The 25,148-nt window shown below is 41.9% G+C and overlaps 1 protein-coding gene across 4 annotated transcripts in view; it reads right to left on the bottom strand.

Moving 5' to 3' along the window:
* The window catches only part of dtnbp1b (dystrobrevin binding protein 1b), a 48,699-nt gene that overhangs the window by 3,577 nt on the left and 19,974 nt on the right, over positions 1-25,148 (bottom strand). For 2 of the 4 annotated variants that reach the window (XM_046417048.1, XM_046417046.1), the window contains exons 1-2: positions 23,470-23,840; positions 1,984-2,151 (exon numbers count right to left, since the gene is read on the bottom strand). In XM_046417048.1, coding sequence (XP_046273004.1) covers positions 1,984-2,151; positions 23,470-23,515 — 214 coding nt within the window. In that variant the 5' untranslated portion in view covers positions 23,516-23,840. Of the gene's footprint in view, positions 1-1,983; positions 2,152-6,186; positions 6,522-23,469; positions 23,841-25,148 lie in introns of those variants that run through there. The other 2 variants (XM_046417047.1, XM_046417049.1) reach the window with 2 other exon arrangements.

Here is a 25,148-nt window from a genome sequence, read left to right on the forward strand (position 1 = left end):
AGAGGAAGGAGGGAGATGACTGGCCGGCGCACAGCAGTGAGAGAAGATGCCATTGGCTACCGTACCTCAAGGAAATGAGGAGAGCAGAGGAGGGCGGCACAGGGAAGGAGAGCAGAAGAGTGAAGAAAGAGAGAAAGAAGGGGGATGTTATTTCCCGTGGAGACTGCCCCAAAAGCCTCTCCCGTTGTTTTAATAGCAGCACACACGCACACACATGTACACACATGCGAGATCTCTCTTGCACACGTTTTCAGTAGTATAAACTTTTCCCACTCTCTCTCTCTCTCTCTCTCTTGCTAGCACAGTGGAGACAGCAGTGGTGTTTTCTGCGACACAATGTAGAGGAACTGCGGTCTAACGCTCGCTAATGAATTCTCAGTGTGCAGCCCCTTTTGCATCATGTGCATTTCCATATCTCGCCTGTCAGCCACGCAATTACCACCACGTAGCAGCTATTCAGCCTCATAAAAAAAACAGTATGAAGGATGCTGGTTTGGGTTTCAGCCACAAATGGAGCTGTCCTTCCAGCATGCGAACAAAAATAAACAAACGTGTACACACACACACAAACACAAACACACAAGGACCAACACTACAGCCTGTTGTTAAAGTCTTGGTCCAGAAAGCACTGTGTTGAGAACATCAATTCCATGTGACTGCGTCTAACATTTTAGCTCTACTGTGACCTTGCCTGAAAGGTTCCCCTGCTGGGAAGGTCTGTTTTTGCCTGCAGTGAGATTGCAGAGTGTGTGTGTGTGTGTGTATATAAGACCCTTGAGACTGACTTTTGATGGCTCAGAAGCTCATGGCATCTGTAGCCTGTTCTCTCTTTTTCTTGACTGTCTTCTTTCAGTTTCTTTTCTGTATCTCTTGTCCCTCTCTCTCTCTCAGCGTCTCCAGCTGCATCTTTTGCTCCTCAGTGGCGCCACCCTGCTGTAGGGATTTGTAGCAGCATGAAGGATAATGAGCCATAGTGTGCTTTGTTCTATTCATCTCTCACACCGTAGCCTCGTTTTCCAGATGCGTTTCACCAGAGTTATGATGTGAGGCTCTTCTGTAACTGATTACAAATAATGCAATTGTGGCTCGGTAATTCAAATTTCGCTGTTGTTTGGCCCACACGGTTGCCTTTGTACTGCGAAGCACATTATTTGAAGTGATGTCTAAATGAAAATCTCTCTCTCTTTTTTTTTTTTGTTTTTAATCACGAATGCAAGCAGGCGACACAAGATTCTGTATAGTCTTTGCAAAATGAGCTGTGTCAAACCTGGCTTTGGGGATTGTTTTTGTTGTGGAGGTCCATTAGGGGAAAAAAAAAGGACTGACAGTGAAAAGTTGAAAAGTCTCTCACGTTCTCTCTCTCCTCTCCGTTTCTCCTCCTTCCTAACTGCTCCACAATCCTCTCTAACAAGCTACTTCCAAAAGATTAAGGGAGCAGGATAGATGAGCAAAAAGAAGAAGAAAAATCATATTATGAACTCCAGGCCAGTACAGTCCAATACATCTTGCAGTGTATGGTGCATATCTCATGCAGTCCCTCACTTCGGAACATCCTTTGGGTATTTTAGCACAGGGTTTTGGCAGTAATACATGGGGTAAACTGCAGCAGGATTCTGTTCCAATCCCAGTGGAAAACTACATTTATATGGTGGCATTTTTCAAAGTAATGGCTCTACTTGTGTGTTTAGCGACAGGCACACAGAAAGCTGAACCTCGCTGCAGAAAGCTATTATGGTTCAATCTTGTGATATGCAGCTGACGTGTAAAGGTTTTGGCCGATGATATCAGGATGCTGGAATTAATTCATTTGAATGCTGGATGGCTTTGCATTCACCCTCGAATCAGTTACAGGCACCACATCCTAGATTTCAACTGCTCAATATTTACCACAAGAAATGCAACACGTCAAGCTGTTTAAATCTCATCAAAGAGCATGACTGTGATCTGTGAGGAACTTCTGACCTCAGCGCTCCTCCTTCTCACCTCTTCTCTCAGCGATCTGCAGGTAGCCAGTAGAGAGGTACTGCTCCATGTCCTGCTGGAAGGCCTCCTCAAAGAACTTCTGCCTCTCTTTCAGTTTAACCTGGGGGGGCGGGACTCCTCCCTGTTCGGCCCCAGGCACTCTCTGTGCATGCTCTGCCTCTAGTTCCACTAGGAGAAAGAGAAAAGTTTTGAAAGTTTGCAGTTAGTAGCTGGAAATTAATGCAATAAAAAACGACATCTTTTCATAATTTTGTTGTCTTGCTGGCATGCGACATGCAAGTAGAAAGCACTGATTTTGAACACAGATAGAAGTTACTTTGATACAAATTTCTCCGACCAAAACTCTGAAATGAATGAAAATCAGGCTGGGGACAATTTTCACTGAAGCAGAACAACGTCAGGCTTGGTGCTCCACAGAACTAACACACTCTGTGACTCACCCCACCCTCAGCAACTCAATACTCTGTCCCCTGTGTGTTACGAGAGGGACCATAATCACTGAAGTCTCACGTATGTAACCCCCACCCCACCGCGCTGCACACACTTCAGTAACCAAGACTCATCTCCTGTGGTGTGTATCCTCAGCAACCATTGGCCTTAAAGGGAGGCTCACTGCTGTCTAGGAAAACAACTGACTGCTGTGTTTGTTGTATTCCTCTTTGAATTTAAAGATTACACGGTCCTTAAGTTATTATTTGGTCACTGACTTCAACGTCCATTAGGGGTTTAGGCTGTTAGATACTGAATGTTTGGCTTTGCAGTTCCTCCTATTTAAAATGCACAATTATTTTTGCAAACATCCATATAGAAAATAAGGGGATGAATCACATGCTGAACAGGGACTCTTAAATGTGCCTGGCCTTGACAAGCATTCTGACTGGTCTATGCAGCATACAAGGACAGACTGTGATTGGCCTGAACAGAGCACTCAGCCCTGTCCTAGAGGTTTAAGTCATCTGGGCAGTGTGTGTGGATCGGGCGGGAGGTGGAGAAGCATATTGAAGAGACGGGGTGATGGAAAGCATGGCCCTGTGACTTGAGAAATGCTGTGTGTGTGTGTGTGTGTGTGTGTGTGTGTGTGTGTGGGCACGGCAGCAGCCTGGAGTCTCTGACAGGCTGTCTCTCTAGTTTTCTGGTCTCCCTCTGATAGATGGCAACATTATATAAGACCATTCAGTGACACTAACTACTGAGGCAGATGTCCAAGCACAAAGTATAAAATGTGTTATGTGTCCTGCATCTTTGATCCTAGATAGATAGATAGATACTTTATTGATCCCGAGGGAAATTCAAGATCCTTGTTTCCTTGTTTAACCCTAGAACACTAACGTTAAAATTAGTAACACCATCACTAACGTTGGGTATATTTTACCCGATATAATATCTCGGATAAAATACAGTTTATCACACCAGCATTCATCATGCCATATAGGACACACAGTGGCCACCTCTTGGTTTTTCTTTCACAGCTGTACTGAGCACACATTTGGTCGAAAGTATCAACACATCCCTTCATTTGGTTGTAAAATTCGATCACTTCAAAATTGTGTGGGTGAAAATCACCCGACGTTAGTGTTCTAGGGTTAATATGGAACAAAAAACCTCCAATTTAAGGAATGATGGGTTCCAAAAGATGTCTTGCCTATTTGAATTTACTTCTGTTCATTTGTTTCTACTGTCTTCAACAAAAGGAATCAGGATGTCATATACTCTCCTTCACTGACTGAACCTTCTGACTGGTTTTTGCCACACAGGCCACTGGGAGTTGATTCACAGCATTTCATGTAAACAAGGTATGCCCTGAAAGCTGCACACCGTTCATTTGTGACATATATTTACTTCTGCTCAGTCAGATGTAAACACACTGTGTGTTAATACTGACACACTGACAAGCAATACTGGGTATTCAGGTGAAAGTCACACAAAACGTGGAGCAGAACAGAACAACACATAATTCAAACTTTACACTCCAAGTCTGCCAAAAGTCACACTAAAATATGAACTGGTTTAAAATGCACATTTCTAACTTGTCTGTAAGTGAGTGTATCCTCGTCCTCAGGTAAACAACTACTGGATCCTCATGCATATTGTTAAGACTGAACCTCTTCTCTCCTGCAACAAACTGCTGGCTCACATGCCGATGTGATTTGAACATCACCTCCTTATGTTTGCCTTTACATTCCAAGTCATGCTGTACCGCCTGTCTCTCACAGCTTGGCACCGTCCTCTGTTTTTGCTCCATGCCACCAGCCCTCCAAAATCAATACACTGCTTCAGGAGTGTTAACTCTGCTGCAGGATCAGAGCGAGGACCCTCACACAGACCACAGTCCTGATAAAATAGGCTGAGCCCTGAAGGGAACATGTGCGCACACACACACACACACACACACACAAAGAAGGGAACAATGAGGTCCCATCAGAGCTCCCTCATGATAAACATCACACCAAAAGCCCTGGGAGACTTGGTACAGAATAGCTCCCTCTCTCCCTCTCTGTCATTCTTCACTCAGTGTCCAATTTATCTCCTTCATCTGACTGCTCCTCTTTTGTCTCCATCACTCCCTCATCTTTCCCTCCTGACTCTGTCCTACACTCCCTCTGTTGGCTGGTGTGTATGTGTGTGTGTTTGGGTGTGGACGTCTTGCTGAGACTGCTCTATTAGATTAGGGGCCTCGGGGAAGCTTTGTCCAGATTGTCAAGCATTGTGTGGGGTTAGATGGAGAGGGAGCGAGGGGAAAAAAGGGCGGCGTGTTTAGTTATAATTAGGGTGAGCGAACAGACACCGTTAACGATCATGTCTTTATTTAATCTCTCTATCTATTCAAATTCTCAACCCAATACTAACTTCAGCTGTGAGACCATCTACCCTGAATAAAAATATAAACACTTTTTGTTTTTGTTCTCACAGATTTTAAGCATAAATTGGATCAAATCCCTGTTATTGAGCACTCATCCTTTGCCAAGATGCTGGCATAGCAAGATGATTAACTAACATGATTACTGCACACGTGTGTGGACTGGTCACAATAAAAGGAAACTCTCAAATGTGCAGTTTTATCTTGAAAAAAGACATTTATTAGACAATGAGCAGCTGCACCAGCTGTTGGGTTGCTGGTTTCAGACAGTCATACTAGTGAAAAATCCGGATGTGGATAGGGGCTGGCGTGGTTACATGTGGTCTGTGGTTGTGAAGCTGGTTGAACATGCTGCCAATTTATCTGAAACAACGTTGGAGATGGCTTATGTCAAATGCTTCCCAAATGATTAAAACATAAAGAAACAAAACAAAACAATTAAAACAGTGTGGCATTTTTGCAAAAATGCCACACTGTTTTAAACCAGAGAAAGTTCTTAACCTTTAAATATTTAGATAGTATATTAAGATAGATAGCAATGTTTATGTCAGTATTGTCCTCAAATACTGAGATGATATTTTTATAGCATTAAGTATTTTTATAAGCTCCTTTACATAAACATAACATAAAACCACCTGTTGTACAAATTTCCTTTTGTGTAATTCTTTCCTCTCAAATCTCTCCTTCCTCTCCCGTCCTCCTCTCAGTCTTTTCTCCATTATCATCTACCAGACAACCATATCCTGCTACGCACGTTACTCCAGCTACAGGGACTATTTTTAGCTCTTACTCATATCCAGCCTGCAGGATTAAGTTTGTGCTGATGACTTTACTGAGAAGTCATTAAGTCCAACAAATTTTACCCTTGCAGGCTGTGCTGCACATTTCACATACTTATGCTGATGCACCTTCAGACTCAAGTGGAAGCACATGTAAATGCATTCACATCCTCACAAATGTCCTGCAAACTTGTGCGACATGATCCATACGTACAGTGGTGAATGCATGTGCACCCAGATGTGCACATCTGGTGATGATTCACAGGAGCTCAGGCAATTGAATCACGTTAGTCACAGCAGATGATGTCCAATGAGATAACATCATTTTGTTCAATTACAAAGACAAAGGTTTCTTAATGGCACTCGTGTAGAATAAGCTGCCACAAACTAAAGCCGAAGCACCACCTCTTCTGAAATAAACACAAACAGGAATTTCCTTCATGACAAAAAGAGACCAAATGAATGAAGGTTTGCAGCAATGAATTAGCTGAAATACTTCAGCTTCCAAAGTGAAAACTGAAAAACTTCTACAAGAAACACTAGAACTGAAAATTCCTGGTGTACTACCTGAGTTTGTACTTGCGTCTGTTCCCGCAATCATCATCCAAGCCCAAAAAAAGTGATAATGTCCCCTTTGCTCGGACGCTCAGCAGGCAGCTGCACACAAACACGTACTCACAAAGTGTTGTCCGCTCTCCTTCTCACCTCCTCACTGTGTGACCCAAAACTCAGGGGAAATAAAAAAAAAAAACCAAAACATAAATTATATTAAATAATCTTGTTCTGCTTGCTCATATGGCTATTTGTGAGGACGGATCGATATGAAATGAGACTTCAAATTTAATTACGCTCATATCTGTTTTCAGGAGTAGAAAAAGATCTGGTATGTGCTCTCCAAATGCAGGAAGCAGAACCCACAGGAAACAGGTTGGTAACTCAGGGTGTGTATGTGTGTGTGTGTGTGTGTGTGTGTTTGTTTGCTTGCTCATGTAGATGTGTGGGCAATCATGCACTTGTGTGTGCATCTTTTAATGTATCCCTTTCATATACAGACGTAAAACAAGCAGAGACGCCTTTACCTGCTGATGAGCTTCACTCTTCGCTCTCTACAAGTGAGCGAGCTTATGTCTGTGACGGAAGCAAAACTGTGAGCGCTGCTTCATGCGGTATCTCAATGTGTGTCCATTTATAGAAGTGCAGAGACCAGCCTGTACTCGTCTTTATTTGCAGCTATTGTATAGCGAGAAGTAGCTTGGAGCTGCAGCTGAAAGGCAGAGAGGAAACATGCCATCGAGGCTAATTCAGCTCTTAAGAATTCAACTCAAGCTGTAAATCTGACTAAATGGAATAGTTCTCTTACAGCTTGGCTCGCAGAGCAAAAGTGCAAGTCTTACTGTTAAGTGTTTGTCATACAAGCTTGGCCACCACATCTCTTTTGTACATGCAATGCTAATTTGGGCTCACTTGAAAACAGGAACTAATTTTATTTCTTTGAGGACATTCAAGACTCCTTGTGAACTGAATTTTCAAGCGTTTATTTCATCGTAATTAGAGCTCTTTCAGAGTTCAGTTTAGCAAGATTTCTTAGATATAAAAAATACTGAGTTAGAGCAATGGCAAACTCAATTTAAACTACCATAAATAACAAGTAACACTCTCAGCTCCCTTTTCAAATGGAAATACATCTTTTATGAGTCATCGGCAGCCAGTTCAAGTCACCGCTGAGCCTGGTCCACAGTCATTTACACTTTGTAGTGTACTTCACATACCAGGTGCAACACAGGCTGTGCCAATAGAGGGAAGGTTATGTTTGAAGCCTTGGTGGACAAATGAATGGACGGACAGGTGGACAGATGAAAGCGTCTGTGGACTTGCTGGCCAGTTTGCCTTTAATGCCGACAGGCCTTGGACTAGAGCCAGTGTTTGTGCACCTGTGTGTGCACACAGTGTTAAACATGGTCCTCTAAGGCTGTTTGTGTATGAGTGACAGACGTGTGGACTCGAGTCACCTCACTAGGACTCGATTCACACTCAAGTCACAAATTTGACGTCAGACTTGAAAAAATACAAAACACACATGCAACTTGACTCGGACTTTAACAGCAATGACTTGTGACTTAAGTCTTTTGACTTTAAAATACTTGATACCCTCTCTCAAGTCCATAGATTAAAAAGAATGTTCTTTAAAAATTGTGCCTCTAATCAATTATTCCCCTTCATTTCCTGAATCAATTAACGCTAACACCATGGGCTCTAATTTAACACCAGACAAGCGTAAATCTTGGAAGGCCACATGGGTGGACGTTTGTACCACAATAACCAAGAAATAAAAAAACTCTGCTGAGAGTTTCCACCGTATTTTGGTGTCATTAATTTACGGGAGCGATGCTTCTGTCCTCTCTGCTGTCTGACACAGAATTTCATGCACACACAGGCAGGAAGACTTCTGAAATCAGAAATCTATTCTATCTACTATCTAAATCAATCTGAAATCTACACTCAAATGGCCACAAAGGTTGTTTAAAATAGGAAAGTTTATATTTTTGCATTGCTAGAAGAGCGAATGATGACTTGAAACTTAAAAAGTTTAAGAAATTGGACTTGACTTGGGGCTTCTGTGTTTTGTAAGACCCGAGACCTACTTGTGACTCGCAAAGCAATGACTCGGTCCCACCTCTGACAGGAGGTACACAGAGAAGGAAGAAGCAGGAAGTGGGATGGGCGGTGAGTCAGTATGCGTAATGGGTTAAAGTTTTCACCCGCGTGTCATTCATAGGGAAAGAGGACTAAACGACAGGGACAATGGCCACAGGGTGTAACCTTGAAGTTGAGGCTGAAGAGGTCACAAAATTTTAAACACTGATGCTGTATGATTATGTGATGTCAAGGGCTGTGCTGCCTTAAATCCACTCTTGGATATTATTATTGTTTAAATATCATGGGCTTAGTTTTTATTTTGGTCATATTTTGACTAATGCGCAACGACCCCATCCACAATCTCATTATAGCCATTTCATGTCCCCCCCCCTCCTTGTTCTACCCGTCACTTTAAATTAGCTGTCTGGTCTCAGATGGATTTGTTTCCGTTTGCTTATAAGGGCCTAATATTTCATTCTGAGACAGCAGCGTGAAGCCCTGAAGACTAAGAGGCAGGCTTGACAGTGGAGACAGCCACTGCTTCTTCTTCATCTTCTTCTTCCTCTTAAGCCCTGCTCACTCAGCCCTGGTATTTTTAGATTCTGTCCGCCTCGCTGTGTCTCTCAAGTGCTCAGGTTTCCGCCAAAGGCAGCCCCCATGCTGTAAATAACACACACACACACACACACACACACAATTGCTTCTTTGTCTCCACCACACACCCCTCAAAATTACTTGTCTGCTTAGTGACAAAATATGCACGATACAGAAACTGTGTATTGGATGAACGTGTGTTTGTATGTGCAAATGAGACATAGTTAGGTGTCCACAGGTGACGAGTCACATTACACAGAAAAACAGAGGAGCGGTGAGTCATTATTTATGCGAAGTGTGGTTTTCACAATGTACCCTCCAGAGTCAACCATCCAGCCATTTATCAGCGTACTTGAATTTGTGATGACTTTTAACGGCTGCAGATATTGTAAAGTAAAGCTGCTCTCTCTCTCTCTCTCTCAAACACACACATACACACACTCTGTCGGCCTTCCATTGACTTAATCTCCAAACCGATCATCTTCATGCTCTGAGGCACACACACCACCCACAGCACACATTCACAACTCAAGCTTGCTCTACATATACTGTTCTTGATTCATGGTCTGTCTATCTTTTCCTGTCGATAACATCTGCCTGTCTTCACCTTTGCTCTCTTTGTTGAAGTGCAGCAGTGGCAGCTTCACAAGAAGTCTCTCCAGCTTTTTGCAGGCTGCAAAACATCACCTGCTGGAGTTCTAACACTCACACGATCACTCACAAACGTCTGCGAAGGTGGAAGATTGTGTTTGGCCCATTTCGTTGTTTCTATTTAGCTCAAAGTGTTAGGGAAAGTGAAAAATAAAAGCCACAAAATATAAAATAAAACCTCTGGAATAGCTTCCCAATTCAATTATAATATATCCCATCGTCTTATCTCCAGTAGTGTCCTTCCTTATACTATAAACAAGTCTGTAGGACATACACTTCAAACATTTACAGTGAATTTGGGCCTACTCGTGTGCTGCTGACCTTTCTATGTGTCATGCATTCACAACTGGCAAATGTGCAGAAACCTCATCGGTTTGTAATCAAACGGGTGTTTGTACTGACGCCACAGTGAAGGATGGGTATCTAAAGGGGCCGCATCGAGAGGAAATTAATACAGTAAAATACACAGAATACTGCAATAACATGTCGAGTTTTAGATTTAGTGTAAATTCTGCTGATTACAAGATGGATTCTCACACAGCACTGAGTCGTAGATCTGTCTGGAACGGCGTGTTGCAGGAAAGAGTGAGCGGAGACGTTGCACTTCATACAGTCTTTATTCTTCAATCCGTGTTTTGAAGATAAAGATGTGGGCACTTGTATAAGAACAAAAGTCAGCAGTTTGCTAAATATTTGTTTAGTGCACATGATTCATGACTGGATAAATCGAAGCTTCTCTCTCTCTCTCTCCATCAGTAACCATCATCTAATTTGTGTGGGAGAAAAAGCACATTAAATCAGTTTTGCTAACTACACATGTAACCAGGCAACTGCTCAGTGGGAGGGCTTCTTCCTGCTAAGTCATTCCCAGTCTGAGCATCACCAGAGGACCAGAACATTTTTCATTACAAATAAGAACTTATTATAACTAAGATAACATACAGCCTCGGAGAACCCATACAAAGTGTAATAGCCCATTACACAGCTCAGAGTGATCCTATTAATTCCTTACATATTTAACTAATGTGTCAAAACAACAAGCTGCCACTGTTATTTACCTGGTTTACTGTCTGTCAATTAGCCACACAAAAACAGCAAATGGATAGTAAGACATAAATTGCTTGGACGGGCTGAAATGTGTGCAGGCACACAGACACACACACAGAGTGGGTGGGTCACGACTTGGCCTTGCAGCAAATCAAAGGTGTCAGCTAGCAGCCTTACCATTCACAGCAGAAGGCTGTACAGTGGGATTAGGAATGTACCAATTAGATGTGAGGGGGTGAAGGTCACATCTGTAAGTGTGAGGCTTGTAACCTGAGTGAGCTTGTTTGGAAACCAAGACCAATATGCAAGCTGAAATCAATGCTACTAGTGGACAACTTTAAAGTTTTCATACTCACTGCCATATGAGACGCCTTCATTCATTAGCCCAGTGCTAACACATTCCTGGTCGTCGATATTACCCTGGCCTCTCCTCAGCTCTAATGTTGCTGATGCCTGAACACTGGGGAGATTCTGGCAATTTTACAGTGAATGCACTGCAGGGGATTTAAATTGCAGCCTCAGACTGTATCATCTAAAGAGCTTAAAGCCAGATTTGATAAAACCCAGGAGGCTAACAGAGCATTTCGACTCCAAAGTAATCAAAGCAGCAGCAATATCAGTTGTTTAGGCCCGATGAGGTAGAAAGTAAATACAGTTTAGGTGAGGAAAAAATGAAGTCTTGAAAGTCAAATCTGTCCAAATATCCAACCTGTGCAATAGTGGACACATAATTTAAAGATTTTGTTTAAAAAATTGTTAAATCCTCTAACAATACACACACACAGCGATAGTTACATAATAAGACATATTATCATGACAATAACTGCATCCTGAATCTCATGGTGCATTCATTTATTTGGCCAGCTATAATCTGATTTGACACAGCAGGGAAGCGAGAGAAAAGGTGTAATGATTTGAAATGATTTGAGATATTCCTCCCTTTTTTAACAAAACCTCAGTGACAGTAGAGTGATAATATGTTTAGTTTAGATGAAAACTGTTTTGTTTCTGCAGAGGCTGCACTGATACTTTTCAGCTCTGGGATGAGTGGCCGTGTTTGCCTGTTGTGTTCTGAATGAGTTCAAAATCTAAATATTCTGGGTAGAACTGCCTGAAGCACAGGCGGCAGAGGGGAACGTGAGCGAATGTACGTCCATGGAAGCAACGTGAACTTTTTTTTTTCTTTCACCCTGTCTGCTGACATTTACCTTAAAAGTTTGCCATTGCTGCAAGGCACCTAGCCTTTTTAAATGTGTATCAAGCACACAGTACATGTATATGCTAGCACGCAGGCACATGACAGACAGGCTGGGGGAAACAAGTTTACGCCAGCAGGGGCCAGATGGTTAGAAAGGTCAGCAGCACAGGAGATAAAGACTATGGAACATATCCAGGCAATGCATTAGCTGCTTATATGAATGTACATTAACACCAAACAGGAAACTGGTCGTATATATTCAATTTATCTACAACAACAAACAGACTATACATGTCATCATCATCATCATCATCAAGTAACACAAACAGATGATACAAATCAATTACATGATTAATTTCTGAAAACAGAACAGTTCTGTTCTCTTCACAATGACGAAATTTAATTAAACAAAGTGTAGCAGCCTTGTGATCTTAAGTCACATTGAATTTGTGCAACGTAACGCTTGTGTCTAATGCGATTCTGTGGCCTTAAACCTGCATCTTGATAACCAGGGACAAAGACAGAGAGATAAAGGGAGGTTTTCTTTATCTGACAGCAACTGACAGAACAATGTCAAACAGAGGGCCCATCCATCAAGGAGCAAGAGGAGGAGAGGGGAAGTCTACATGTTCTCTGAGGTCGGCCATCCCTTTGCAAGCCTGTCAAACTGCCCACCTCGTACAATCTGCTCAAAAACGTCGTTCTTCCTTTGCCAACAAAATGTTCTGCCAGCATGAACCCTCTTCATGTTTGCTGATGCCTCTTAGATGACTGCCTGTGGCTGCTCCCTGCGATTCTTCCAAGGATACTGAACATGCCACACACTCTTATACTGAGTACCTACTGTAACTAATGTTTGAGGCATGGGTGATAAATGATGTTACCTAATTTGTGGAAATTGAATTCTTGAGCTAATCGAAATTTTGCAGTCCCAGTCCCTGCTTCATTCAAATGCAGCTAAACCAATCCTTTCAAACAGGGATTAAATGTGTCTTAATGAATAATGAAAAATTAAATTTCCCATACTCTTCCCTGTGCTCAGAGATAAATATGGGAGAAAAGGAATCCTGTGGCTGCCAAATAAATCAGCGTTCAGCCAATGTGCACTAAGCACTTGACAACGAGGAATCGAACTAAACCGGAGCTGGATACAATTTATTACCTTCACAATGGCTTCAACCATATGCACATATAGCACAGCTATGTCATTTAAAAAAAACTACCCTGTTCCCCCGGAGACAATTAAAAAAGCTTACATCACCAAAACTTCTGTGAACTGTTAATAGGGGCTGAACGAGGAGGTTAGAGAAGGAGGTGAAGAGGAAAAAGCGCAGATGTGAGGCATTTTCTAACAGGTTAATTGCTTGCCTTGAAGGGAGCTTTACTCACACCGATAAGGGTGATTCCTTGTTTAACGACGGGTAGAGTGGTAATGACTGTGTTAGCTTCTAAATTAGGAAACATGGCCAATCTGATACTCACAACAAGGAGCAGTGAAAATCTCCAGAAGGCCCCACGGTGACTAAAAAAACACAACAAATAGAGTCAGAAAAAGGAAATCAGAGTGCACATGTGCCCTCAGGTGTTCTGTGCAATCTAACTCAGACAGATGGGATATTCTGAACAGGCAAAAGCTCTTCACAATGGGACATTGTAGGATGGTTAAAATGGTCAACTTCGTCAATTTCTCTTTTTTTTTTTTTGCATGAGATTTTACATTTCTAGAAGGTTCATGCAGGCTTTGATGTATTATGCAGGGATGTTCCTCTTTTCTCCCTATACAGCAAGAAATACAGTCTTACCTCAGCAAAACACACTGCAAGCTCTTAGTGGAGACACCTCTCAAGACTGACCTATCTGCTCCCTCCTTTATTTCTTTATTTTACTAAGCAGAGGAAAGTGAAGAGACAAAGTGATATAGAGACATAGGATGACATGCCTATGAGCCTGTGAAGCCAAATTTGAACTCTCAACACTGTAGAAGCTTTGACACAAGTAGACTAGAGAATGAGTGTATGCAGTATACTGTATGTGATGAATAATAACTAAGCTCTGCAGTACTCACTATACAACAAATTTTAAAAGATCAGGTTCATGGTGTTGGCACATCGACTTGTTAGTATACTCTATATGGTATTAAAAAACCCCTGCTTTGAACAGCATGTGCTGTAACACAAGAACAATCAAGTGGGAGACAGCAGAGCACGGTGAGGGTTACACATGCATGACAAAGACAGCACAAAAACAGGGCATAAGACCACTGAAGTGTGTGCACATCGTGGGATGACAAAAGCATTAAAATGTAAAACTCTCCTTGGAAAGAGCTGCACAAAGTCTCGAGTGGAGCCAGTTTCAATAACCTTGACAAAATTAAATGTTTCACAAATGCAGCTAATATAACTTGATGGAATGTCTTTTGTTTAACAATCTTGGAGTTTATCTGTGAAACATTCCTGAGAACAAGATGGGTCTCCTTGTGCATGAGCCTCTCATCATCGCAGCACAGAACATGTGTTGTTATACACAGTGCGGTAACGGCGCTGTGGCCCACACATGTTCCCTTTGATCAATCTTTTATCAGTACTCATGTTGAGGGTCAGGACGGATGTGTACGAGAACTGTTCACGGGTCTTTTAATTTAGAGAAGTTGATAAATGATAGATTAGTTTACAAGCAAGGTGTCTTGTAGAACCGGAGTAAAAATCTCAAGCAGGTGTTCAGACATATGTGAAATGTGATGTTTTATTATTTGATGTTAATTTAATCAAGTGGGCTGGATGCCAAGAAATGTATGTGTTGGGGATCAACTGGAATGAGTCAGATGGCCAACCTGTGTGATTTATGTTTTTTAATATTTTAATATTTAAAAGATAGATGGATGAGAACAACACATTCACAAACCACATAGATCCCACATTTTTATTCCCATGGTTACTGCTTATATAGCTATTGCTGTCCTATAAAGTCATGTACAGTCATTTTGACTTTTCTGTGAACTGTTCCTAAAAATAAATCTCTGCACAATGTTTTAATGACTTCATAAAGTTCAGTTTTGAAGTTTACAAAAGTCTCAAAGGAGTTGAAACTCAGAAGTAGTTAAGAGGGTGGCTCCACGGGAAGATCTCCACATGGGGGTCTCCATAGACCTCCATGTTAAAAAGCTCAGCTTTACAGCAGTAATAAACATGGCTACAGCCTGGTAATGAGCAACCCCGTAAAGCGCCAGACAGCTGCTGTAAGCTGCTGGTGAGATCTGGAGGACAGAGACACAAAAAGTGCCTGGAGCGTCTCATTCATCTATGAACACAGCTAGCTTGTTGGTCTTAGCTAGCTCGATAGCATTGAGCGAGGTGGGCATGTTTCAATAACCAGGCTTCCAATTGCTTGCCTCAACTCCATCCACACTCCACCTCTTTTATTATTTAACTGGAAGGTTAAGTGGAGTCTGTCAGTGCTTAGTTGGAAACAGCCAGAGCCGTCACTGAGCTCCACATATGACTCTTCAGTAACCTATGGGTGACATCACAGTGACTCCATCCAATGTTTCATCATTTTTATTAAACTCCTCATCAGTTTTTCAATGATAAGCCCCCATTATATACTTTTCCTCCTCTTTTTTTGTTTTAAAAATTACTACAATGACTTTTTATGCCTCAGTCTTGGCATCTGATGGTACAATGTTGCTCTCTCTGTGTCTACAGTGTTTGATTATATCTCTTTCTTGGACAATGCCATCTCTAGCCTTTTCTTAGCAACCTCATGTCCCACTTGCATGGCTCAACAACAACAGGGACGCCTCCAGCTATGGGTGGAGTTGGGAAAGTGCATGGACAGATTTAGGTTAAGAGGCAGCCAAGTGGGATAATGGATCTATTATATTAATATACAAATGTGATTCCCTCATGAAAAACCATTGAAAGTATCCAATCAGTTGTTGAAGATTTTCAGTTCAGTGAAGAAGGTCATGTTCAGGTTAAGTATGTAAAATACCAGCACAACAGTTAACAATAAAACAAGTAGGCTTCAGTAGTCACATAACAATCTAAATCAAATTCCTAAAGTCTGGAAAAATGTTTACATATATATATATACATATATATATATATATATATATATATATATATATATATATATATGTGTGCATACAACACACTGCCAAGATGAACATGATGATGCTCCACAAACTGAGGTTGCCATGGGAAAATGTTATTGTCTACTTGGACAGTTGTTGACAGGCCTGCATTAGTTACTTCTGCACTCTGAGCTCTTCCGGTAATTTACATGAAGGTGTCACAGCAATGATGGGATACTAAACAGAAAACTGAAGTAAAAAACCTCAACAGTTTAAGTTCTATCGAACCATCCAGCAGGGAGCTTGTTCTTCTCATCAGCGTAACAGTCTTCTCCTAAATATTTCAAGGGTGTTTTCTGTTCAACCCTTACAGAGATATCACAAGCCATCAGCAACGTCTCTTTGTTTTGCCAGGCTCCACTTGTCATCATTGTCACTGCACATTTTTCTTTATCTGCAGTCAAAGTGTGCCCTTGCATGCATGTGTGCGCACACACACACACTCTCTTAGGCATGTCTTAATCCGTACTGTACTCCTTTCTTTGATAATATCCCGTCTACCCTATTTTATTCCCTTTCTTTCTCTCATGCCTTAGAGCATACTTGGTACTGCATGTTAAGGGACATTCGAGCACAAATGCTGCTTCATGATCATGTTGTTCAGTACTGCCGCCACAATATGTATAGCTTTGCCCTTGTATGTCCATGTTATGTGTATTTCACTTCTAAATCAAAAGTAATTTTTGACACAATGGCTTTTTTATGGCTGAAATCTTGTAACTCAGACTTTCTTCTTCATTATTTAAAGATGTGAACAAAGGTTACTGTTTTATAAAATATTTAATATATTATTTAATACTGAAATGTTTAGTAGTTATTGTTGTGTCCTTCACATACTGTATAGGCAGCTATATAAGCAATCTCCACGGAGTATCTGAAATATTTATGTATGAGGACGTTTCAGCAATAGCAACACACCGTGGGACAGAACACCTGATTGGGGGCTCAGTTTTGTGCATCCATCTGCTGTTTTTCTTTGTTTGTTTGTTTCACACTTTCAGTTGGGACACACACAGTCACCTGGCGCACAGCGGGAAAGCCTTTCTTCCACCACAGCAACCTTTCCTTTTTGTTCGTTCACACACCACTTATAAATCTTCGAACACACAGCAAAGACCAAGAGCAGATTCATTCACTGATATCCCCATGTATGTATGTGCACATGGCCTGACAGTCTCCTCTCTGCAGAGTAAGGTAGATAGGTTCACAGACATGGGGAGTCAGGGAGATAGAGAGACAGGAGGGAAAAGATGTGTTCCTTGACCCCAGTCCAAATGAGAGGTCCTCCAGGGGTTTATCTGTCTCCTGCTGACCTGAGCTATTTACTCTTACATAAAGGCAGCAGGCAGGGGGCTGGAGGACAGAGGGAGAGTAAAGGCAGGAGAAAACCTTGGAAAGAAGCCTAAAGGAGTCTGAGCAGCGAAACACAGAGATACTGATGGCCTCTGCAGACAAACTGCACTGCACACAGCAAAAATAAAGAAACTCAGACATGCAAACACTTGCATAAGCATGAAGGTGACAGAAGCACAAATGCAAATAAATAAATAAATAAATAAAAACATCCACTGGCAGGAACTGACAGCATAAACTCCCTTTAACAGACTCCCTCTCTGTCTGAGCCTGTAAATACTGTCTGTTCAACCACAGACCTAATTAGAGCAGCTCTCTGGCTGTCTGACCACACCACACCACACTTCTTTCTCCATCCTCTCTTTCTCCATGTCCCAGAGGAGTGGGAGGAGAGGAGAGAAAAAAAAAGCGATAACCCACCTGCTGAGGTACATCACTCAGGGATGGAAAATGCAATTTCTAAACCATCTGTGACCAGATTTGAGAGAAAAACACAGACGATATAATCTGTGTTTTTCTCTCAAATCTGTCTCGTATGTGCTCAATTTTTGACTATGAAACAGACTGTGTGCTTCGACAGATAGTTGTCTTTACAAGAATGCACGGTGGTCTCTGTTCATCTGTGTATGAACATATCTTTGTGAGTACATTTTTTGGATGCCAGCATGTGCAATATGATTTAAGACAGTCTGTCATCTTGGCCCCCTAGTTTAACATCATCCCCAGGCACAGTTACGGTGGTGTTTGAAATAATCTGACAGACTTAAATTCACATTCACCTCTCTGACTCTTACTTCACCACTCAAGTAACAGGGGCACACACTGAAAACTAAACAACTGCCACAGTGCTGTGTGTAAAATTATATACCAGTCACTATTGTCCCTTTAATTACAATCATTACGCCCCTCGTGGATCTGTCCAAGTATTTATTCTTTTGTCGTGCTGCACAGCTCAGAATATAATTCGTCAGTGTGATGAGCAGTGGGAGTTTATTTGTAGCAGTGATACTGAAAGAAAAAAAAAGGGTAACATGTAAACGTGTAAAAAAAATGTGCAGATTCTACACCTCCATCATTATATGAAATTAATGGAAAGATGGATGGAAAGCGTAGCTCGTCTGGTGATACTTTAGTTTCTGTTGCTGTGCCTGTCACACTTTCCGTTCATGCACAGCACTTATGCATTTAAAATGACAGCAGGTGGCAGATTGATCGTCTGTCCATCAAAATTGGAAATAAATTAAAAAAAGATTTCAGATCATAATAGTAGAAAGGCTTCTCGTTAGCTGGCAAACATCAATTTAACCGCCTGAAATGACAACTGTTGCTCTCAGATTTTAGCTATTTATCGAATTAAACAAATTTTAGCTCTCTGGGATGGTTGGAAACGCCGAGTTTTTAATGTTACATGCATGATATCTTTCTCAGGGCTAAGATTAACAGGTTGCAGGAAACACTCTCCATCTCCACAGTGTGTTCATACATTTCACAGTACATTTTCACTTTTCACAGGTCTGCTGTGCCCAGTTACTAAGCTATGATTGGAAAATAAGCTGTTCGTAGGGGTTTACCAACAGACAGTCAAATAGTTGCAGTACAACTGTATACCCTGTCTACATGTTACAACACGAAACAATAAACAATAATTGCTATCATATAGTAAACTTGACACAAGCATATTGAACATATAAAACAGTACTGAATATCTCCTATATTAAATGTTAATCACTGCACTTCACTCACTAAGCACATGGAGCCCAAAACTGAAAACAATATGTTAAAGCTGAAATGATTACAGCACCTATTGTCTGTGTTGAGGTCTTAGTTTTTCAGCTTCTACCGTCATTTATTTTTAAAAAAGAATGAAACACAGTGTCTTCCAGATAGTAGAGGATAGAGAATCTCCATTGCTGCAGTCTGTGATCACTGTGCAACCCCCATACCACCACCACCACCACCACCAATTAGCAGACTGCCAGATAGTGTTGAGGCCTGCCTTACTCTCTTATGTCACTTTATTATTCTTTTTCATTATCTGTGCTTTTTGGTTCGACTCTGTCTTTTTAATTCATCCCCTTTACCAATATTCTCTTACTATTATTCTCTGTCTCTTCACCCACCCTCCTTCATCCTCAACCTGTTATCTATGCCTCCTCTTTTCTACCCGTCCTCTGCTCTACTGCTATCTTCTTCCTCTGCTGCCTATTCTTTGCTCTTACCCTGTTCATTGTTCATGTCATCTCCTCTCCTCATTTTTGTGCCCTCTTTTACCACCCCCTCATCTTCCGCTTTCTTTTAGTCTTTCTCCTTTTGTCTCCTCGTTTTCTTTCTCCTTCTGTGGTACTCTTTGTAACACGCTGAATCCCAAAAGCCTTGCTGCTGCAAAACTGTTCCTCCTAACCTAATTGAACAAGGATGTGCAAAGATTGTTGGGAAACCCAAGAGGTGGTACAGTTGAGTAAACAATATGAGTGTTAAAAGAGGAGACAAAAAGCTCAGGGTTTGCCAACAACACCTGTTAGACCAGGTGGACACTGCTGGCAAGACAGAGTGAAGGGAAAATAAGCTAGAGGGGGGGGAGAGAGAGAGAGAGAGAGAGAGAGAGAGAGAGAGAGAGAGAGAGAGACAGAGAGAGAGAGAGAGGACAGGAAAGGTGATAACATATTAGAAGTAAAGTGAGACATAATGTGTAACGCCAAAATAAAATTCCTGATCTATGGCTGGCAAACCTGCAATCCTGACAGATAAGTGGGTAATAAAAGCAGAATAAATGGATGGCTGGACTCTTAGAGTCATCAAAACCTGAATAAAGAAAAAAAAGTAGCTATTGCTCATGTGACCAACTGTGTGTGCATCTTTGTGGCCACGTGCACAACTTGACATTTATGCAACTGCACACGTGCATCAGTTTGGCAACAATCACAGCATGCTATAAAAAGAGTAGCCCACAGACATACTTTTTCTTGTCACAAAAAAGTGCAGTCAGTCAAGTTAAAAACATGTGATTATTAGGCCTTGTGAAAATCAAATCGTCCTCTGCCCTTTAATTTAACTTTTGACAGCACAAATTCTTTCACCTCTGGATCAAAATCCATCTTTAAAGACAATAAATGCCGTCATTCCCAGCCCTATTTTGGCGGCTTCAAAGGGAGCACAACGAATTGAGACACAGACGGTTTACACGGCGTCTGTGTTTACATGCTATGCAAGCAACGTCTGAATACGCTAATTAGCAAGCTGACCTCATTTTGCTTACATGAGATTGAGGTGCACGTAGAAATGTATGCATGCACAGATTAAACCATACACGCAGGCGCGCACACACACACACACACACGCACACGACTCTCAGTCACGGGAGACATTGGAAAGTCAACACAGGATTCAAACATTTTCATTTGGCAGCAACCGTGTCACTTACAGTAAGTGTTTAAACTTTTCAGCACAAGCAAATATTTGGTTGAACATAAAACACTTAAACACCTTCTGTGCTGCCACCTGCTAAATGTCACAACTCAGAAACTCCTGCTACCTTTCCTGCTTCTCCTCTTCTTGCCAGTCTCTTATCATAATGAGAAGTGAATGCTAATAGTCATTATAAAATGGGCTTTAGCCATCAGAAACGGAGCAAGATCCAGCTACTGTACCATATTTCAATAGTCCAGACCACACTCATTAAAGCAGCACAAAAGACTAATCACATCTGCAGCGCTTTGATTTACATGCAATTAAAGTTTCATGTGAACCCAGATAAACCAGACAGGAGGAGTGCAGAGAAGAGAAGGATGAGAGGAGAGGGGTGAGGAGAAGAGGGGAGGAGTGCAGTGGGAAGCAGAAGAGAGGAGATTAAGGAACAGATGAGACACCAGCAGAGAAGAGAGCAGATGTGTACAGCAACCAGGAGCAGAAAAAAAAAGAAAGAAGGAAAAAAAAAAGGTGGAGACAGAGGGAGGAGGAAGGGAGGGGGAGAGTAGAGGTGAGGCAAGCCATCATTTGGCAGGAGAAGTGATGACACAGCACATCCATCTCAGTGGCAGGTGCCTGCTGTTGCTTCTTTACAGAGGACACAAACTAAGAGGGAGCGAGAGCCCTGCTCCACCCGTCATATTAACACAGAGTCGACTGCTGCAAAAGAGAACAAAACTACTGTCTTATCTAAAAATATGACTTACAAACGAATGGCTTTCAACACAAGTCCATAAATAGTGCACAATGTGCTCTATTTCTGTATCAATAGGTGTAGGATTACGTAATTACAATATCCTATTTTTTGCTATTTTAAGCAGCAAAATAAGCACCATAAGCCTTTTAGTTGATGTTTTAATCAGTTTATGTCATAAATTATCATTATTATTTTAACTAATCTGGTGTTGTTTGGGTATGTTACTTTGACATTAAACAGCAAAGGACTATTCAGGACTCACAAAATGGAAAATAATTTCAAAAAAATATTCTTCTGCATGATTACATCACTTTCTTCATTTGTGCAGTCTTCAACTACATTAATCTTCATTTTTCTTTTCTTAAGAGCTGTTGTTTAGCTGAGACTACTGGCTTGTTTGATGCTGAATTTGGTTATGTAACATTATGGTTTGTAAATCAGTGATCGTAGCCTGTGGTCACTTGATATTTCCACTTGAAGGCATTGCTCTATAAGAAGGTAATGTGATGGATGTGTCTTGACAAGGAACAAACTGGTTGAGTACAAAGCAAAGCAGCCAAGAACTGAACATGTGAGAGTGATGTGGGAGTTATACAACAATAAGCACCAGTATTACTCAGCCAAATAAGTGAACACACAATAATTTAATTACTAAAAAAACAGTCATAAACACATAATATGCATCTACTGTGAGTGGGTGTGTCAGTGTGTAATCGTTAACACATCACCCCGACACACAAAAGGTTTCTAGGCGAGTCACATGCAAGGCTGGGCAGTAAGTAACATCCAGAAAATAACAGAGAGGAGAAGGGGAATGAAAGCGAGAAGAGGGGGATGGTGCAATAATAATGAAAGCAATAAAAGCAGACCCATTTTCCCAGATGTGATCTGTGCCTCAGTCAAGGCAGTCACTGCGTGTGCATGCACGCGTGCGTGTATGTGTGTCTGTGGATATGTGAGTGGGAGATTTTCTGAGTGTACGTGCCCACTGAGCTCCCAGATGAGTCAAAATGAGTCACATCATTTTATCAATCACCCACTTACAGTACAGTAATCATTAGGTTGGTGTGTGTGTGTGTGTGTGTGTGTGTGTGTGTGTGTGTGTGTGTGTGTGTGTGTGTGTGTGTGTGCTGCCCAAGGCCAGGATGAAGTCAAACGTTAAAACCGCAGAGCAGTCCCACACACTTCACCCACTGAATAGCTGATACTCACACTACACTAATGTTACGGTCACATTACTTCATCATAATCCCTGCAAAGTTACTGCCTCATACACAGAACAAGCAGAAGTAAACTCACTCACTTAAAGAGGAAGCCAGAACAGTGTTTCACTCTTATTCAGTCATTCATCTAGCTAAATAAAAACATGACAAAAATGAAAAACTGAAATAAAGGCATAGGACTGAACACTGATTACGGTTAAACAAGCTGTGAATTACTCATCAGTTCAACAGCAGTGAGAGACATCAGCAAGTCATCTGATCTCTTCCTCTTTCTGAAAAGACACAGCTGGCTCGGTTGTCAATTGATGCGCAGCACCTTTCCCAACAGATCGACAGCTGGAGGCGCTCCAGAAAACATATAAACTTATGCACCCCCATATTACACACCCACCAGAGCTCTCCGACCATCACGTAAACACGTACAAGTGTGTACACAGAAGCAGACATTATCCCTCTTTACTTTAACTGCTGTGCACTTCATCTTTCCTTACATATACACCATACAACCCTATACAGTGTTACACAATCAAACTCTTGGCATCTCGCTGCTGTACAAACACACACACGCACACCCTGACATTACTAATACTACTAAAAAGAGTATTTTATTGCACAATGTCTACATTAATAATAAAATGTATTTGTTGCTCTTTTGCCTTGAACTACTTGTCCTCCTCCTTCTGTCTTGGCCAGCACTCCCATCAAAATAAAGACCCACTATTTGAATGAACAAAAGGAAGTTCGCTTCCAAAAATGCCACACAGACGTTTGACAGGCTGATATACACACAGACGCATATACACACACCACCACTCCCAAATACAAAAGAAGGGGGGAAATAAAAGTCACTTACAAGAGTTCCTTTGGCTCCCGTCTGTTGCACCAGGCGTGGTGGACATCCCCACAGGATGCTTTTTGCCCTCACAAGATAACCAAATGGGAGGGTGGGGGAGGAAAACAGTACGACAATGCTACACCGAAAACTCCACCGATCACAACAACACCTGCCCACCACACATCCTCACACTGTGTCTCACTCCACACACATGCTCCTCCATACAAAGGATGCTCCAGAAACGTTCACGCGCACATTCTCATGCAGATCCACTCGCACACTTAGACACACTCGAATGGAGAGCGTTTTCGAGAGCTCCGCACCCACGAAGCGCACACGTGTGTGTGTGTGTGTGTGTATGGAGCGATGCTGCACCAGTGTCTGACTGCTGCTGACAGTGGAGAGAGAGAGAGGGGGAGACAGAGAGGCAGAGACAGCGAGAGAGAGAGAGAGAGAGGGAGAGGAGGGAAGACAAGCGGAGCATACCACTGGCTGCTGCTGAGTGAGGTAGGAGGGGGAGGATGGGGGGAGGGAGAGAGGGTGTGTGCAAGGAGGAAGGGAAATAGGGAGCACAGATGATTATGAGTTTGTGTGTGTGGTGTCGCATGTTTCTGTAACCCATGACAATGTTTGCCTCTGACCTTTGAACATACATGAATGCCTTTGAATCCAGTCTGCGTACTTCATAAACCTCCTTTGTTTATATGACTCAGTGGCTGGAGGAGCAAGCTATTTTCATAAACAGGCATGAGTACCTAATAAAGTGGGCTCGGGGTAAAGATGTCAACATCATAACAGAATTGTTGTTAAAAGGTTAAAATTTTGTTTCTGTATCGTGCACACACACACACACACACACACAAAGACCATACATAGACACAAATGACACAGTCCAAAGTGAAACACTTGTGCCCACACCCACTTGGTCTGCCTCCACTGCCTGAGGGGGGAACATGATAATCCTCCTCATTAGCATGACGCTGTGAAGAGCATCACAGTCCCACCTAGCTCTGTCTCCTTCTCGCTTGTCCTTCACTAACTCCTCCCCTCTCCTTTTCCCTCTGAGATGCCCCCCTCTTTTCCAATGCATGTTAAGTGCAATTGATGGGGACCAACAGAGACACGTCTCTTGCTTCGGAATAAAGCATGTTGGCTTTATTGATTTTGTAAATGAGAAATATTAGTAGAAAATAGGCCTAAAATAGATAAACAATCAAAGAACACATTATTTAGAAGTCAAAAAAATGGTAGTGAGTCATTCTGAAGAGAAATTAAAGCCTCAAGCTTAAGCACACACAAACACACAAACCAAATCCACATAATGTCAGCCTTAGCCTTCATCTTTATGGCACATCATAGCCCTCACTGGCCGAGGGGCTGCTGTGCTGAAAAAATAAGATACAAATCACTAGCGGCAACAATCAATAGCATTTGGGTACAGCTGCACAAGTCACACTGCAGAGAACTCAACGGAAATATCATAAGCTCCCTAATTAGCTATGGGCGATTATAACTGCGCACACAGAATGAGCTGTGGGAGGGGTGGAAAGTGCACCGGCTGGACTTCAGGATGGACTTCCGGAACATGACAGCATGCGGTACAAGAAGAAAAATTATTAAACAGACAATTGGAGCCCTCAGTTCACATTAGCAGCCTGAGAAAAACACCTAAAATAGGACTTGAGGTAACAATTAAT

The sequence above is a fragment of the Scatophagus argus genome, chromosome 17, assembly GCF_020382885.2.
Source record: "Scatophagus argus isolate fScaArg1 chromosome 17, fScaArg1.pri, whole genome shotgun sequence".
Taxonomy (NCBI): Eukaryota; Metazoa; Chordata; class Actinopteri; family Scatophagidae; genus Scatophagus; species Scatophagus argus.